The 16799-nt window shown below is 40.7% G+C and overlaps 1 protein-coding gene across 6 annotated transcripts in view; it reads right to left on the bottom strand.

Annotated features, from left to right (window-relative positions):
• Positions 1–3381: 3381 nt before the first annotated feature.
• Positions 3382–16799, bottom strand: part of LOC122692460 (zinc finger protein 432-like) — a 56009-nt gene continuing 42591 nt past the window's right edge. The window contains exons 1-5 of one of the 6 annotated variants that reach the window (XM_043900022.1): positions 14328–14618; positions 11560–11745; positions 9709–9835; positions 7664–7759; positions 3382–7050 (exon numbers count right to left, since the gene is read on the bottom strand). In XM_043900022.1, coding sequence (XP_043755957.1) covers positions 5330–7050; positions 7664–7759; positions 9709–9835; positions 11560–11574 — 1959 coding nt within the window. In that variant the 5' untranslated portion in view covers positions 11575–11745; positions 14328–14618 and the 3' untranslated portion in view covers positions 3382–5329. Of the gene's footprint in view, positions 7051–7663; positions 7760–9381; positions 9476–9708; positions 9836–11559; positions 11746–14327; positions 14620–15544; positions 15620–16799 lie in introns of those variants that run through there. The other 5 variants (XM_043900023.1, XM_043900033.1, XM_043900035.1 and 2 more) reach the window with 5 other exon arrangements.

Genomic DNA, 16799 nt, shown 5'->3' with positions numbered 1-16799 from the left:
AGAGCTGGTCCCCGACGGGCGCGGCCATCATAGAAGGCAGGTGTCCGTACGACGGAAAGGGCTCAGGCGCCCGGTTACTTGGGAAGATTAAAGTCTAATAGAAGCCGAGACCTCTCTGTGGAGAGGCAGCGGCCACTGAGTTGACAAAAGTAGTGGTCACTTATAATCTTAGGTTTGTGGAGAGAGCAGTTAAATGTGGAGTGGGTAAAGGCTTATGTAGTTTAGAAGAATTAACAGCTTTTGTAGAGGTATGCACGCAAAGTCACTTCAGTAGTGTCCGACTCTTTGCGATCCCTTGGGCCCCGCCAGGTTCTTTTATACATGAGATTCTCCAAGCAAGAGTACTGGAGTGGCTTGCCATGCCCTTCTGCGGGGCAGTCTTTCGGACCTAGGGATCGAACCTTGGGCATCTGCATTGCAAGCAGATTGCTTATCTCTAGTTCAGTTCAGTCGCTCAGCCGGGTCCGCATCTTTGCCACCGGCTAAACCAGAATAGCTAGAGGTATATCTGGATTAAAAAAAAAAAAAAAAAAAAAGCTAAGATCCGCGTGGGATGGACACATAGCGACATCTAGTGGGTAAGAGGATGAGGTGAAAATGTGTGAACTGTATGTTTTCAAAAGTAAATAGTGACTGTGGGGCATTTGAGAATGTAAAATTATGAGATAATGCAATTATCATAATTGGCATAGTTCACACATGAAAAAAATGCTTTAAAATGTTATTTTTATGTAGGCATGGGAAGTTTAATTCTAGAGGGTTTAAAGATGATTTTTAGAAGGCAACCTAGATCCAATTTATATTTTTCATTCTTTGACCCAGCAATTCTAATTCCAACAATATATTTGGTAAAAAGTTTTATTAACCACAGAGGCTTTCATAATAAACAAAGGAACAGCCTAAGTGTACAGTAATAGATGCTTTGGTAAATTATGGGCTATCCACTCAGTATAACAGTGTATAACATTTAAAGATTGTTAGTATAAATAAGGAAAATGGTTTTTCCAGTAGTCATGTATGGATGTGAGAGTTGGACTATAAAGAAAGCTGAGCATGGAAGAATTGATGCTTTTGAACTGTGGTGTTGAAGACTCTTGAGAGTCCCTTGGATTGCAAGGAGATCCAACCAGACCATCCTAAAGGAAATCAGTCCTGAATATTCATTGGAATGACTAATGCTGAAGCTGAAACTCGAATACTTTGGCCACCTGATGCAAAGAACTGACTCATTTGAAAAGACCCTGATGCTGGGAAAGATTGAGGTCAGGAGGAGAAGGGAACAGAGGATGAGATGATTGGATGTCACCACCGACTCAATGGACATGAGTTTGAGTAAACTCTGGGACTTGGTGATGGATAGGGAGGCCTGGCTTGCTGCAGTCCTTGGGGTTGCAAAGAGTTGGACACACCTGAGCAACTGAACTGAACTGAAGTATTCTTCAGAAGATAAAAAGCATCTGCAGGATAGTGTATATATTTTGATCCTTTTATGAGAACAAACCATAAATGTTTGTCTTTTTGAAAATTCTGATCGGTTAACTAGTTTGGATTACTTTGTGCTTATGAGTAGAGAATATAAGTTTTCACATTCCCAGTTTTTGCAATTCTTCATTGTTAATATCTGTGTATAGTAATTGTTTTATTATAAAAACATGTCCATTTTAGAAAAGTTTTAGAATACTGAATGATGTAGATGCTCATAATATAGTAAATATAGACTTGTCTCATTTTTCTTTTGTAAAAAATATACTTACCTGCATTTGAAATTTGGAGAAGAATGTATTGTTAATGGTATTTTGCTCTTAGGTACAATATGGGTGACAAAATTTGTTTATATATGCTTTTTAATTTTTATACATTAAGAATTTGTTTTCATAATTTAATAGTATTACATTCCCTTCAGAGATTAAGTTTCAGCCCTATTCACCTGAGATGTCAAACTCTGAAAGGTGAGTTGAACATGTGGTCCAGAGAACTCAGGGCAGCCCATTCTGTGACCCTGACTGATCAGTTTCAGGAATGAGCTGCTGTGACCCTGCCATGGCAGCATCTGTAGGTTCACAGAAGGACAAGGAGAAAGCATCTGAGGACCTGGTAGGTGGGGCCCTCATGTCTGATTCTTTGTTGTAGAATATCTGCCCAGAATCCATCCTGTGACAATGTGGGGTGGGAGTGGCTGCACTAATCTGGGATTTAGGGCAGAGCTGTTCAAATTTAAGTATAGATCAGAAAGGTAATTTTATAAACCCAGAGTCTGGGGTCCCCAGTCTCACAGGTTCTGGTTTGGGTCTGCAGTGTGACTCAAGAGCTTGCATCTTGTACAAGCCTCTCAGAGAATCCTGAGGCAGGAAGCCCAAAGAAAACACTTAGAAACACATCTAGAGTGTTCTTGGCTCACAACAGATCTTGTTGGCTCCCCCTGGTACATTTAGATGTTGATTCAAATTACATTTGCCCACAAGAGCCTTCCTTGGAAACCCTTTCTAAAATAGCTTCCCCATGACAGCGTATGTACTAGGTTTAATATTTCTCCAAAACATTTATCAGAACTGATATTCTGATGTGTATTTACTCAGTCGCCTTCACTAGACTGTATGCTCCATGAAGGCCGTGGCTTTGCCTGTTTTGTTCACTGATGAGTCTCCAGTGACTAAAACAGTGACTGGCCAAATGTAGATGCTTAACAAATATTTTTAAAGGAATGAATTACCATGCAGTTGGATACTGAATAATTCCACAATACTGTATGGCTAATGTCCTTTGCTTTTTCCCCTAAAAGCAATACTCATCATTTGTAAACTGGGTTAAATATCATTATTATATCAAAGAAATTAACTCTGGATAGGGACAAGAGAAGAGATCTATTGCTTGGAAAACTAAGAATTTGTTACAAGCAGGCCTGCCCAAAAAGAATTGATAAAGGAGACTGACAAAAAGAAAATAACAGAAGGAAACATGTGACATCAGGAATGAAGAAAAAGGAATGGAAAGGGTAAACAGATCATCAAATATAATAGGTTAGTCTCCTTTTGAGTTTTTTAAAATTACATTGGGTGGTTGAAAGCAGACATGACAACTTTACCTGATATGGTTCTCAATGTAGGGAGAAGTGTTGAGATATTCACTGTTAGGGAATTGTAAATTAAGGCCATCATTATCTACTACCACATACTTGACAGGATGGCTGGAATCAAGTATGACAGTGCCAACTGCTAGAAAAGACATGGAACATCCGAGGTGTTCATACACTACTGGTGAGAATGTAAATTAGTATAGCCACTCTAGAAAAATTTGGCAGTCTCTTATAAAGTTAAACACAAATGTAACATATGACTGCTGGGTATTTACCCCAAAGGAACAAATACTTACTTTCCCATAAAGTTGGGTCCACAAATGTTCATAGGGTTTTATTCAAAACAATGAAACACTGGCAAACAACCCAGACATCTGTCAACAGTAAACAGGTAAGTCATTGTACAGCCATACAAAAGAATACTATTAACAACAAGTAAAACTATTTATACACCAAAAAATTTGGATGGATCTTAACAGCAATTTGCTGAGTGAAACGAAGCCTATCTCAAAGGCTACACACTGTATGATTCCATTGTAACAGCATTGTTGAAATAACCAAGTTGGAGTGATGGAGTCTGACCAGTGGTCACCATGGTCAGGGGTGGGGGAAGAGTGTGACCACAGAGGGTAACAGGAAGATGTTTCTTTGTGTTGGCACAATTCTGCATCCCAATTGTGGTGGGCTTTACAGAAATCCTATGTATAAGATAAAATTTCTTTAAAAATATATACTAAAACCAAAAAACTTCAAATTAGTACATGCAAAAACCTACTAAAATCCAAATAAGATCCAGTTTACTGCACCAATGCCATTTTATTGGGTTTGATGATGTATTATGGTTATGTAACATAACATCACTGAAGAAACTGAGTAAGGGTATGTGGGAACTTGGTATATTTTCTAATTACTTGGGAGTCTAAAACTATTTCAAAATGAATTTTAGAAAAATCATTTTTAAAGTGTTTGTAAACTACCTAATGCTACTTTTAAACTTAGATAAATACATCCAGTTATGTTGGATTACATTTATGAATATATTCCTTTTTATTTTGAAATACACTGTAGACAGAGCTGAATTTAGAACCTAAGAAATGCAAGAGTGAAACATATAATAATACAAGGTGGGCACAGAACACTCCTGTATTGTATATAACATTACAAATTAGTGTCAAGACTAGCCCACTTTAAAATTATGGAATCATTGATATGGTTCAAGGTATTCTGCCCCAAAATGGACATCAGGTGTATAATAAATTTAGACTTCTGATAGAAAATTCAAGTGTATGTCATTTTCGTGAGGTTTCTTTCCTTCAGAATTCTGATATTTTGCTAAAGTTACTCCATATTTAGTGGGTCCATAACCATTTTATTTCTGTGTGAATTCATGAAAAGCAATGAGGCAGAATGTATCACTGAAATCCTGCCATTTTCATTGCCATCTGAAAATTTTTCTCCAGCATTCGTATCAGGCAACTTACTGAGGTTTTATTTCCAGGCAAAGGCTTTCCCACGATCATCATATTGTTAAGATGTATGAGCTCATTGGTGATCTATTATGATCACTGATGAGACAGGGTTTTTATTTCCATAGAAGGCTTTCCTAGTCTCTCCATTCATAGGATTTATCTTAGCATATACTTTTCAGACATATAATTAGTACCTAAAAATGCTTTCTCGAGCTTTTTCTGCATTGAATGTATCAGAGCTTTTCCTACATGTAAATTTAGACATAAAATGTGAGGTAACTGATCACTGAAGGCACTAGCACATTCTCTTCATTCATTAAACTTCACCCCTCTGCAAATTTCATATTTCTTAAGGGTGAAGTCTAGCAGCAGGCTAATCTACACTGATGATAGTCAAGTGTGCTAGGAGCACACAATGTTTAATGAGGTCACTGAACTATCATCTTTTTCATCCTAAACAAATTCACTTGTATATAATGAGTTCAGAGTTTCTACAAAGAATTATGTACTTTGACCTATATGTTTCTCATGTGTATTAACAAGGGTTGACAAAAGAACTCTTGTATGAGTTCTTTTGAGGTACAGTGAGTGTTGAATTTGTGTTGAAGGCTTTCTCACGTTAATTGCATACATACAGTTTGTCTCCTGTGTAAATTTTCTGGTGGGTAATGAGACCAATACCAATGCTGAATAGGATTTTCCACAGTCAGTATATATAAAGGTTAGAAATCTCTGATGTTGGACAAAGCATATTTTCTTCCTGTAGTTGTGATCATAGTCGTCACTTTTATGGTTTGTTTCCATTATGAGTTCTTTGATGTACAAGGAGATTCCTTTTTGAGGAGAAGCCTTTTCCACAATCACTGCATACAAAAGGTTTCTCTCCTGTATGAGTCCGCTGATGAACCACTAGACGGCTTTTCACAGTGAAGCCTTTGCCACATTCACTGCAGGCATAAGGTTTCTCTCCAGTATGAATCTGCTGATGTAAAATGAGCTCTGTTTCCATGACAAAACCTATTCCACATTCACTGCATATATAGGACTTCTCTCCCATATGAATTTGTTGATGTACGATGAGATAGCGTTTCATGGTGAAACCTTTTCCACACTCACTGCATGTAAAGGGTTTCTCTCCGGTATGAGTTCGCTGATGTACCACAAGATTGCTCTTAAAGGCAAACTCTTTTCCACATTTATTGCATTTATAGGGTTTCTCTCCAGTGTGAGTTCGCTGATGTAACATCAGTCCACTGTTCACAATGAAGCCTTTCCCACATTCACTGCATCGGTAAGGTTTTTCACCAGTATGTGTTCGCTGATGCACGACCAGCCGACTCTTTAATGGGAAGCCTTTCCCACACTCACTGCAGATGTAGGGTTTCTCTCCAGTGTGAGTTCGTTGGTGTATGGTAAGCATGCTCTTCACAGTGAAGCCTTTTCCACATTCACTACATACATAGGATTTCTCTACTGTATGAGTCTTCTGATGTACAATCAGATTACCCTTTCTGGGAAAGCCTTTTCCACATTCATTGCACACATACGGCTTCTCTCCTGTATGAATTCGCTGATGTTCAGTCAGACGGCTCTTCATGATGAAACCTTTCCCACATTCATTGCATATGTAGGGTTTCTCTCCTGTATGATTCCGTTGGTGGATGATGACATAGTGCTTTGTGGTAAAGCCTTTCCCACATTCACTGCAGATGTAGGGTTTCTCTCCGGTGTGAGTTCGCTGGTGTATAGTGAGCATGCTCTTTCCAGTGAAGCCTTTTCCACATTCACTACATACATAGCATTTCTCTCCAGTATGATTTCGCTGATGTAAGATGAGATTACGTTTCCCTGGGAAGCCTTTTCCACAGTCACTGCATATGTAAGGTTTCTCTCCTGTGTGAGTTCGCTGGTGTTCAATCAGACGGCTCTTCGTGGTGAAGACTTTTCCACAATCACTGCATATAAAAGATTTCTCTCTCTCGTGAATTCTCTGATGTTCATTGAGCCTGGACTTCCGGGAGAATACTTTTGCACACAGACTGCATCCATAAGGTTTCTCTCCTGTATGAACTCTCTGATGATCAGTGAGCTGAGACTTCTTAACAAAGGCTTTCCCACATTCACTGCATACATGGGCTTTCTCTATGTTGTAAGTTATTTGGTGCTTAATGACTTGGGACTTAGTGCTGATGGGTTTTGCACTTACAGGGCATTTAACTGGAGAATGACATTTTTCATGTTTACCAAACAGAAATGATTTCCCATCTCCATTACATTTAGTAGAGTTTTTAATTTCATAGCTTTGGCTCTGGATGACTAAACTTAAATTTGACTTCCAAGTTTTTATATAGAACTCAAACATATCATGATTTTGCCTGGAAGAGAAATAACTTTGGCTTTGAGGAACAGGATTTCCAAATGTATTACGTTCCTGGTATTGTTCAATACCTTTCAGCATTTTTTTATTTTCCCAGTCAACCTGCAGATGATTACCAACGTTGCCAGTTTCTAGGAAAGAAGAAAATAATGAATCCTTTTTACTCCTGTTTGGAATAAAATTGGTTAAAAAATTCCTTGGTGTTTTCTAAAAATCATACTTTAGTGGCAACCTTATGATAACAGTATGAAACAAATACCCCCTGTTTAAATGTTCCTTATTTCTTACACATTGGTAAAACCAAAGAAATACAGGGACTTCCCTGGTGGGCCCGTGGTCAAGACTCTGTACTTCTACTGTAGGGCACATAGGCTTGATCCCACATGCAGTATGGCCAAAAATTTAAAAAAACACACACACAAAAAAAACAAAGATTTCTTCGTGAGCTGAGGCCTGGAAGGTGGGATTCCACAGCCAGGGAAGTGAAAGGGATTTGTGACAGGGTTCAAAGGAGTGAGTTATAAAATCCAAGGAAGGAGAAAACAAGGCAAACAAAAATCAAGATGTGAAATCAAGGATCAGATCTCAGGAGCAAAAACGGGTATATTTCCCTCTCAAGGCCTAAAAATTCTTTTATGGGAGAAAACTATGCAGAGGCACAGTTTCTGCATTTTCAGACACTCCCCAGCCTCTTCTCCCTGTTTAGCTCAGGACATCTGCAGTTACCAACCAGTTCTCACTCACCTGGCCAGGTGTGACTGTGGATTTCATCTTCTGTCATCCATCGTTCTTCCCCTCGTTCCAACTTGGACAGCACATCTGATTTGCTGACTCGATACCCTGATCATGGGAAATGATAGAAGACTTAGTCCCACTGAATTGGGCTGGGGCTGGTCAAGACAGGAGAATTTTACATTTGAGGGATTGGTTTTCACATCTGCCAAGCACAGGCTTTGCACTCAAGAGAGACTCATGGGATGTTATGATATGATGATATCTTTGGTCTCCACCCCTGGTTTCTGGCAGAGAGCTTCTGCAGCCCTGGTGGTTCAGTGACTTAAGACTCCAAGCTCCCAATGCAAAGGGCCTAGGTTTGATCCATGGTCATGGAACTAGATCCCATATGCTGCAACTAAAGATCCCACATGGCACAATAGAGCTTGAAGATCCTTTTTGCCACAACTAAGACCTGGTGTGCGTACTAAGTCACTTCAGTCATGTCCGACTCTTTGTGACCCTATGGACTCTAGCCCGCCAGGTTCTCTGTCCATGGGATTCTTCAGCATGAATACTGGAGTGGGTTGCCATGACCTTCTCCAGGGGATCTTCTGACCCAGGGATCAAACCTTAGTCTTTTGTATCTCCTACATTGGCAGGCGGGTTCTTCACCACTAGCGCCACCTGGGAAGACCTGGCACAGCTGAATAAATACTTTTAAAGTTAAAATAAAAATGAAGCCCTTGTAATTTCCTATGTGAGAGGCATGGCAGAAACCTCTTTGGTTACAGCATTTGGTTTAAATTCCAGTTCTTGGCACAAGTGTCTTCTGTGTGCTGATAAGATGACTGGTGGCTAGGGGCCCTAGGAAGTTTAAGAGTGGAGACTGGCTGCCAGAAAAACCAAGGCATGAACAGAAGGTTAGAAATTTCAGCTCCTCCTACCCCTGCCATAAGCTTCCCTGATAGCTCAGTTGGTAAAGAATCCACCTGCAAAAAAAAAAAAAAAAAGAATCCACCTGCAATGCAGGAGACACCAGTTCAATTCCTGGGTCAGGAAGATCTGCTAGAGAAGCTATCAGCTAACCACTCCAGTAATCTGGCCTGGAAAATTCTGTGGACTGTATAGCCCATGAGGTTACAAACAGTCGGACATAACTGAGCAACTTTCACTTTCTTTCACTTTTCATCGCTGCCACACAGAGAGAGGGGACTGGAGACTGAGTTAACCACCCACAGCCAGTGATTTTAAAAAACATGCCTACGCAATGAAATCGGCATAAAAAACCCTACACAGACAGGTTGGGGGAGCTTCTGGGTTGATGACCACATCAAGGTGACACACCTGGAGCACTCATGGAAGGACCACGATCCCTCCCCCTTAACTCTGCCCCTGGCATCTCTTCCATTTGGCTATTCCTGAGTTTTATCCTTTATAATAAACTGGTAATGGTAAGTAAAGTGTTTTCCTGAGTTCTGTGAGCCATTCTAACAGATTGTCAAGTGCTGAGGGGTGGGGCATGGGGATGCTTGATTTTTTTTTTTTAATATAATTTAAAAAATTTTTTGGCCATGCCCCGTGGCATGTGGGACCTCAGTTTCCCAACCAGGGATCAAACTTGCGCTTCCTGCATTGGAAGTGTGAAGTCTTAACCACTGGACCACCAGGGAAGTCACAAAGGCTCAGTTTATAGTCAAGTCAGACAGAAGTGTGGGTACCTTGGACACCTAATATGTTCAACTTACATCTGAAGTGAGCCCGTAAGCCTCTGGGGTATGATGCTGAATTTGGGTGGTTAGTGTCAAAAAAGGGTTGAATTGCGGGACACCCAGGCTGTACCTGGAAAGCAGGAGAATTGGTTACTAGTATAGAAAAAACCCAGACATTTGGTGTCAGTCGTGTTGGGCATAAAAACAGTTCATGGCACATTGTATATACCCTTTTATCAGGAGCTAGAAGAGGCAATGAGAATCTTCCATAGGGCACTGCAGTGATTTCAAAGTCTAAGCAGCTGAGAAAATAAAGGCAACTGACTGGGGACCCTCTGAAGGACCCAAGGGAGCTGTCCTCACCCACGGACACCAGGTTGCTATAGTTCTCCAGCATCACATCCCGGTACAGGGTCTTCTGAGCAGGGGCCAGGAGCTGCCACTCTTCCCACGTGAAGTCCACAGCCACATCCTTGAATGACAGGGTTTCCTGGAGTAACAGATTCCTGGTTTAATACAAGTGTTTCTCTTCAATTCATTCACAAAGAATATAAAGGAAGATATCCTGCTCATATTAAGTACGATGTTTATACCAATTCTCATGTGTATGTTTTTTTAAACACACCACCAAGCAATTGTCTGACACCAGCTGTGTGTCCAACTATTCAATTCTGACATGATCAACCTGAAGATAGGATCATGTGGCAATGGGTAAGGGCTCAGTCCCATGTCTAAAATATGACACAAAGGAACCTAGCTACAAAATAGAGACAGACTCACACAGAGAATAGACTTATGGTTGCCAAAGTGGGGATTAGAGGAGAAATGGGTTGGGAGGTTGGGATTAGCAGATGCAAACTATTATATATATAGAATGGATAAATAAAGTTCTAATGTTCAGCACAGAGAACTTTATTCAATATACTGTGACAAGCCATAATGGAAAATAGTATGAAAAAAGAATGTATATATATGTATAAACAGAATCACTTTGGTATACAGCAGAAATTAACACAATATTGTAAATCAACTATACTTCAATTTTAAAAAGATTTTAAATAAGATATCATGGGCAAAGCTGAAAGAAAAGTGACAAGCCAGGAAAATATTTTTTATAAACAAAAGAAAGAGGACTTCCCCAGGAGTCCAGAACTTAGAATCCATGTTTCCACTGCAGGGAGTGCAGGTTCAATCCCTGGTCAGGGAAAGAAGGTCCCACATGCCACATTAAAAGAGAGAGAAAGAATCAATATATACTGGATAGGAATGACTTATTAATCAGAAGACAAAGATAATCTTGTTAATGTAAAACTGAAAAGGACAGATATTTCTCAAGAGAAGAAATGCAGCTGACCAATTAATATACAAGACAGATTTCAACCTCGTCTGTGCTGAGGTAAATGCAAAATATGGCAAAAAAAAAAAAGATTGATGAGAATTATACAATTTGATAATATCCTAGTATTAAGTGCTGTCAAAGACTAAAGGTATGGATGACCTCACACAGCCCTTACCATGTGGCAGGCACTCCTCTAAATGCTTTACATAGTTTAACACAGTTTTTTGAGTATGACTATAGACAAATGGCTCAGTGGGTAAAGAATCTGTCTGTAATGCAGGAGACACAGGAGACGTCGGTTCAACCCCTGGATTGGGAAGATCCCCTGGAGGAAGAAATGGCAACCCACTCCAGTATTCTTGCCTGGAGAATTCCATGGACAGAGGAACTTGTCAGGTTAAAGCCCATGGAGTCACAAAGAGTCAGACACGACTGAGTGACTAAGCACAGCACAGCAAATAGACAAATGGAATTTTATACAGCTAATACTCACTGAACAATTGCAGTCATTATTTGTTTGGATGTTTAAATGATATCATCTTAGGGCAACAGAATTTTCTTTAAGAGTGTAATTTTTTGTTGCACAAAACATCCTAACAGATGTGTTTACGTACACAGATATGTGCACAAACCCACATACATTTGTAAATGGACACACATCTACAGGTGCGCACACAGGGTCAGTGACAGATACACATCATGTTCTAACACTAGTTTCACAGGAATCACATAAACACTACATTCTTAATCCCACTTTGCCATGGTGTTGGGGTTAGATTCAGTTTATTTCTCTCTATTGAACTGGATTTTTTTTTTAACAGGCTCTACAGATCCATTAAGGAATAAAGGAGAGAATAAAATAAGACATGAGTCACCTGTGCCTGGATCATATTCTCTGTTCTCTGAAAACAGTTGGCAACACAGAGGTTCTGTCTCTGTCTCTTCTGGATATTCCTGTTAATTTCTACTTAGATATCACAGCTGCCAGAGTGTCCCCAGAAATAATATCTAGGTCCTGGAACCTCCTCTTTCTTCATTCATATCTTGTCTGATGTTTAAACCTGTGGGTTGAAAAGCAAAATTACTTTTAGGATTATATTCCTAGTTTCTGTGCACTCACCTTAACACTACAGTCCCCATTATTTCTGTCTCTCCATTTCGTTTCCCAGATAATTTCACACCTTGGGCCAGTGAAACCTAATTCCCTGAATATGTGGGAGAAGCATGAATTTGATGGGAGACATGGCCAAGGAGAATTAGCACAGCACTACATTTCAGTGGCAGGTAATTTTCAGAACAGTTATATATACGAAGCCGTCCAAGCATTGAGAAACTGTAAAATTCTTCCTTTAAATTTTGTTGCCCTGACACCTCTTTAAAAGTCTTCATATCCCTTGTTTAAATACATGTTCAACACGAGGGCCAATGAGCAAATCAGAAAAAGAATATAAGCTATACAATCTTGAGAAAGAAGAATGGAACTGGAGGAATCAACCTGCCTGACTTCAGGCTATACTACAAAGCTACAGTCATCAAGACAATATGGTACTGGCACAAGACAGAAACATAGATCAATGGAACAAAATAGAAAGCCCAGAGATAAATCCACGCACCTATGGACACCTTATCTTTGACAAAGGAGGCAAGAATAAAATGGAGAAAAAAAAGACAATTTCTTTAACAAGTGGGGCTGGGAAAACTTGTCAACCACTTGTAAAAGAATAAAACTAGAATACTTCCTAACATCATACACAAAAACAAACTCAAAATGGATTAAAATCTAAATGTAAGATCAGAAACTATAAAACTCCTAGAGGAAAACATAGGCAAAACACTCTCTAACATAAATCACAGCAGGATCCTCTATGACCCACCTCCCAGAGTAATGGAAATAGAAGCAAAAATAAACAAACAGGACCTACTTAAACTTAAAAGCTTTTGCACAATGAAGGAAACTATAAGCAAGGTGAAAAGACAGCCTTCAGAATGGGAGAAAATAAAAGTAAATGAAGCAACTGACAAAGAATTAATCTCAAAAATATATAAGCAACTCCTGCAGCTCAATTCCAGAAAAATAAACGACCCAATCAAAAAATAGGCCAAAGAACTAAACAGACATTTCTCCAAAGAAGACATACAGATAGCTAACAAACACATGAAAAGATGCTCAACATCACTCATTATCAGAGAAATGCAAATCAAAACCACAATGAAGTACCATCTCACACCGGTCAGAATGGCTGCTATCAAAAAGTCTATAAACAATAAATGCTGGAGAGGGTGTGGAGAAAAAGAAACCCTCTTACACTGTTGGTGGGAATGCAAACTAGTACAGCCATTATGGAGAACAGTGTGGAGATTCCTTAAAAAACTGTAAATAGAACTGCCATATGACCCAGCAATCCCATTGCTGGGCATACACAGTGAGGAAACCAGAAATGAAAGAGATACACACGTACCCCAATGTTCATCACAGCACTGTTTACAATAGGCAGGACATGGAAGCAACCTAGATGTCCATCAGCAGATGAATGGATAAGAAAGCTGTGGTACATATACACAATGGAATATTACTCAGCTATTAAAAAGAAATTTAGAAAGATGGTTAACGATGACCCTATATAAGAGACAGCAAAAGAGACACAGATGTAAAGAACAGACTCTTGGACTCTGTAGGAGAAGGCGAGGGTGGAATGATTTGAGAGAATAGCATTGAAACATGTATATTATCATATGTGCAATAGATGGCCAGTCCAGGTTGATGCATCAGACAGGGTGCTTAGGGGTGGTGCACTGGGACGACCCTGAGAGATGGTATGGGGAGGGAGGTGGGAGGAGGGTCAGGATAGGGAACACATGTACACCCATGGCTGACTCATGTGAATGTATGGCAAAATGTATTGTAATTAACCTCCAATTAAAATTAAAAAAAAAAAAACCGACAAAACTAAAAAAAAAAAAAAAAAAAAAAGAATACGAACTATAAATACAAAAAACAATTCAAAAATATAAATACTGGGGAAATGAATAAGGCAGTCAACTTGCAGGAAGAAGAATAAAGACAAAACTTAAAGGGACTAGAAAACTGGTGGGTCAGGGACTCGGACCTGAAGTTTTCGGGGAATGTCAAGTTCATTAGCCAAAGTCTGAGCTAAACACACGAAACTACCAGGGCTCCTGAGCCTCCAAGCCTTCTGCGTCACGCATTCCTGCACGAAAGACAGTGACCGTTACCCTCCCCCCGCCCACCTGACTAATACCAAACCAGGTCAGATACACACGTATACTGACCTCCCTTAATGGTTCCTCGACTTTGAGCTCCGAATTATTCGAACCCGAACAAGACGCCGCATTCACTGACAATCCCCACCGCACTAGTTGTCATCCGCCAAGACGCTAAACCCTGACCTCAGGACTCTCAGTAGTTGATCTGTTCAGACTTAATCGGTAATCACCAGAGCCCATGACTGACCCCAAAGACACCCTGATCACGGACGTTCAGTACACGCTCCCCTCAAAAACAAAATCAAACCGCCACCCGCCCTCGTGCTACCTTCAAGGGCTGGAAGGAGCCACAACCCACCTAAAGGCCGACAGACCGCCCCCATCCCCGCCCTTCTTACAGCCAGACCCACAAACCCACCTGAACCTCCTGAACCTGCAGCCACCTCTTCATGGCCTAACTTTCTTCCCTAAGCTTCTTTCACTTCTGGTCCCCCTGCCCAGCCCCCTCTACCGACACCAACCGTCAAGGATCAGCGGCGTTTCTACAGCGTTTCTATGGTGAACGATAGGGCGTTTCCGGCATTTCCTTATGAGCTAATATATCCGCGCCACCACTTCCGCCTCGGCCCCTTGGGGGCCGCCATCTTTGAGCATCTGACGTACAGACGGCGTACGGGTCTGCTGAGAAACCACGGCTGATATTCCATTTCCTGACCCAAGGAAAATGGGGCGATTTTAAGAGGTTCGAGCTCATACAAAGCAATCATGACGTGAGGGTAAATTCGTATGAATGGACAGGGCCCACTTTCTAAGGTCGGAGCCCATCAAGACCAGAAGGGCGCAGGCATACATTCTAAACGGCTGTTAATGGCTGTGGCGTCTCAGCTCTGTGGGAAATTAAAATTACTTCTGGACATCTCGATCACTGATTTAACCCCGAAAAGATCTAGAGACCGTATGAAAATTTAAGCGTACTTGGAAAAAAACAAAAACTGGAGGCGCTCTGTAGCCATTGGGCAGGAGCACCGTGGAAGCAGCCATCTTAAAAGAGGTTCGGTGTCCGTACGCAGAGCAAGTGCTATGTGCGGGGCGGGGCTAGGCGTGGAATTGTCAGGTTAAGTGTTTGAGGAAAACCGAGGTTTGGGAAACTGATTAGTATAGCGATCACGACGTGAGCAGAAACAGTGGGAAATACAAAACTTGGCATATCCTAGGCAGCACAGGACAGCCTTCTGTCACTATACATTAGTCTGCATTCTTTTCATAAAATTAGTACTGTATGCTCTGGCTTCTTTCACATAGCATAATTGTTTTGAAATTCATCTTTAATAAAGTATCAATAGTTCGTTCCTTTTTGTTGCTTTAGTATTCATTGTTGGATATTCCAAAATTTAATCATTCACCAATGGGTGGACCTTGGAATTGGTTCCAGTTTTTTGGATACTGCAAATAGAACTATGAACATCCGTGTACAAAAATGACCTCAAAGAACCGGTTTTCCCACAGTCCTGTGCATCTTCGTCACCTCCCCAAGAAGTCTTTGCCAGTCATTTACAGGGATACTACCCATTTTACGCCCTGCTCCAGCTCATATTCCTCCCATCACCCCAGCCCTAAGCTCGAAGACTCACTCACCCTGAGGAGACAGATCTTGAGAACACAGGCTGTGGCACAGACCTCAGGTTCATCCGTTGGCTTCAATGTTTAACCCTATACGCCAATGCCATAAACAATTCTCAGAAAGTGACTGACAGTCATGGAACCAAAGGTCATAGCAAGAAGTTAGTTCCATTTTCCAATATTCCCTAAGATGACAATAATTTGCAAGAGGGGCTCAGGAGTCACTGAAAGCTGTTCTACTCAGAGTGAGGGTTCATAACAGCTAAAGGATTAACATCAGGCAAGGGAAGAGATTGGAAGGGCAGAGTCTGGGGAAGTTCCAAATGGAGCTTCCAGCTCCCTTTCCAACAATGGAATCATGGGCAGTGTGACTTTTCCCCCCTTATTTTTTAATTGAAGTATAGTTGATTTACAATGTTGTGTTAGTTTCAGATGCACAGCAAAGTGATTCAGTTTTACATGGTGTTAGTCGCTGAGTAGTGTCTGACTCTTTGCAACGCTGTGGACTGCAGCCAGCTAGGTTCCTGTGTCCATGGGATTCTCCAGGCAAGAATACTGGAGTGGTTTGCCATTCCCTTCTCCAGATCTTCTCAACCCAGGGATCGAACCCAGGTCTCCAGAATTGCAGGCAGATTCTGTACCATCTGAGCCACCAAGGAAGCCAGAGTTTGACATATACATAATAAATCCCTTTAATTTAAAAAATGTTAAATTTAAAAAGTTGAAGTATAGTTGATTTATGTTGTTAGTTTCAGATATATAGCAAAATAATTCAATTATTCATATATATTGGGCTTCCCAGGTGGTGCTAGTGGTAGAGAACCCACCTGCCAACACAGGAGACATGAGACACAGGTTCGATCCCCAGGTTGGGAAGATCTGGAGGAGGGCATAGCAACCTACTCCAGTATTCTTGCCTGGAGAATCCCATGGATAGAAGAGCCTGACAGCCTATAGTCCATAGAGTCAGAAAGAGTAGACATGACTGAAGTGACTTAGCATGCACACACGTGAATATATATTCTTTTTCAGATTCTTTTCCTTAATAGGTTACTACAAAATATTTAGTTCTCTGTCCTATACTATAGGCTCTTGTTGATGATATTTTTTATTTGGCCACACCTTGAGGCTTGCAGAATAGTAGTTCCCCAACCAAGGATGGAATCCGTGTCCCCTGCAGTAGAAGGGCAGAGTCCTAACCACAGGACTGCCAGAGAATTCCCATGGTTATCTATTTTATATATAACAGTGAGGGTTACTTTCCTGACAT

This window comes from Cervus elaphus, chromosome 4, assembly GCF_910594005.1.
Source record: "Cervus elaphus chromosome 4, mCerEla1.1, whole genome shotgun sequence".
Lineage (NCBI taxonomy): Eukaryota > Metazoa > Chordata > Mammalia > Artiodactyla > Cervidae > Cervus > Cervus elaphus.
This window is presented reverse-complemented; position numbering and strand designations above follow the sequence as displayed.